Raw genomic sequence first — 1,563 nt, 5'->3', positions numbered from 1 at the left:
GGCAGTGCAGGGACCGGGGCTGTGCCCAGCGCTTGACTGCTGCCCCGCTCGGCCTCCCGGGCCAAAGCTCTCCCAGCGTCATGGGGGACCCCGATGAGTCCTGCCCGGTGCAGAGGGTCACACACAACGATGGTGATGTCCCTAAAACCACGTGAAAGGACCCTGGTGTCCCTGCTGGCAGGGATGCTCCTACGCCCCCCCAAACCATCATCATCCTGCTCCAGACATCAGTGTAAGCCTGACACGGGTGCACGGTCACCAGGAAAAGAGAAGAGAGACCACTTGTACCAATTCATCCCATCTCCGGACAGCATCCATACGTGCCTTTAAAACCCCAGTTGTTCTGTTTGAGGTTTTAGCCCTCCTCTAAATGGGAGCGATCCGTACGGTGCCTGGAAAGGCGAAGTGGGACCCCTGCCCGCCGTGGCACGCCGGCACGCATCCCTATTCCTTAGGTAAACACAGGCAAACGCGAGGCTGAAAACGCGCCTCCCGCACACCGTGGCGTGATGTGACAAACCCAGACTGACGGTGAGCCTCAGCCCTCCCCACACCCCGCAGTACCGGGAAAAAGCTGCTTTTTCTGTTGTGTTAAACCCGCTTCCTCAGGAACCTTTCCGCAGCTGGAGGGTCCAACTCCACACAGCTGCGTTTTCCAGCCAAAACTTGGGAAAAAGGCTCAGTCTGTAGTTTTTTTTTAAAGAGGGTGGGAATCGCTGGGGGCCTGGAGGGCTGCGGTGGGACCACGTGTGCAGCCACATATGTACACACACACAAAGGCTTGGATACATTACATATGTGCGTGTATATATATATATGTGTGTGTATACACACATATATATAAATATATATACCCCCTGCACAGCTTTCAATGTTGAGTCGCCAACCATTGCTCCTCATCCTCCGAAGTTGCGAGCTATTTCTTTTTTTTTTTTTTACCCTTTAACCTTGAAAATTAACCTAAAACACAGGGCGCTGTACACATGACTTACTCAAATAAATTGCATCCTTAATTATGAACACCCTCCGCTCCTCTGTGCTCCAGGCCACGCTGCCCCAGCGGACACCCCCCTCCTGATGAGTGGTTATTGAACACGCGAACAACAATCAACACTAATTAAATACTCAGCTGTTGAGAGGAGACAATGTTTATCAAAAAATGCAAGAGGAGGGGAGCGCATCTTCTGTTTTCTATAATTAGTTAGCAATATTCCCCAGGCGGTCTTGGAAATCGAACTCGGGTTTGTTCACATCTGTTTGGCCACGGTGCCACCGCAGCATCCCCGGCCAGCGGAGGAAGGCAGCACGCCCTCCTCATCCCCTCTGCGACTGTCACCGATGGGATTTGGATGTTCGAAGGGAACAAGCCGCTGGAGCGGAGATCCCATCCGGGGCAATCCCGGGGACTCGGGCAGGCAGAGGCATCCCAGCACCATGGGGTGCCCGTCCCCCGCGGCCGACCCACCGCCCGGGAGCTGCTGGGGGCTCGGGTGGGAAGGAAGGGGAAGGGTGAGGGCACAAGGGGTATGCACCTTCCCTCGCACCCTGTTGGAAACGAACCCC

The 1,563-nt window shown here is 55.0% G+C and overlaps 1 protein-coding gene across 1 annotated transcript in view; it reads right to left on the bottom strand.

The window, feature by feature from the left end:
• Positions 1-1,247: 1,247 nt before the first annotated feature.
• The window catches only part of MRM1 (mitochondrial rRNA methyltransferase 1 homolog (S. cerevisiae)), an 18,070-nt gene continuing 17,754 nt past the window's right edge, over positions 1,248-1,563 (bottom strand). The window contains exon 8 of the mRNA XM_009891185.1: positions 1,248-1,545. Coding sequence (XP_009889487.1) covers positions 1,248-1,545 — 298 coding nt within the window. The remainder of the gene's footprint in view (positions 1,546-1,563) is intronic.

This window comes from Charadrius vociferus, unplaced genomic scaffold (assembly GCF_000708025.1).
Source record: "Charadrius vociferus isolate BGI_N301 unplaced genomic scaffold, ASM70802v2 scaffold239, whole genome shotgun sequence".
NCBI lineage: Eukaryota > Metazoa > Chordata > Aves > Charadriiformes > Charadriidae > Charadrius > Charadrius vociferus.
The sequence above is the reverse complement of the archived record's forward strand: the minus strand, read 5'-3'. Positions and strand labels throughout refer to the sequence as shown.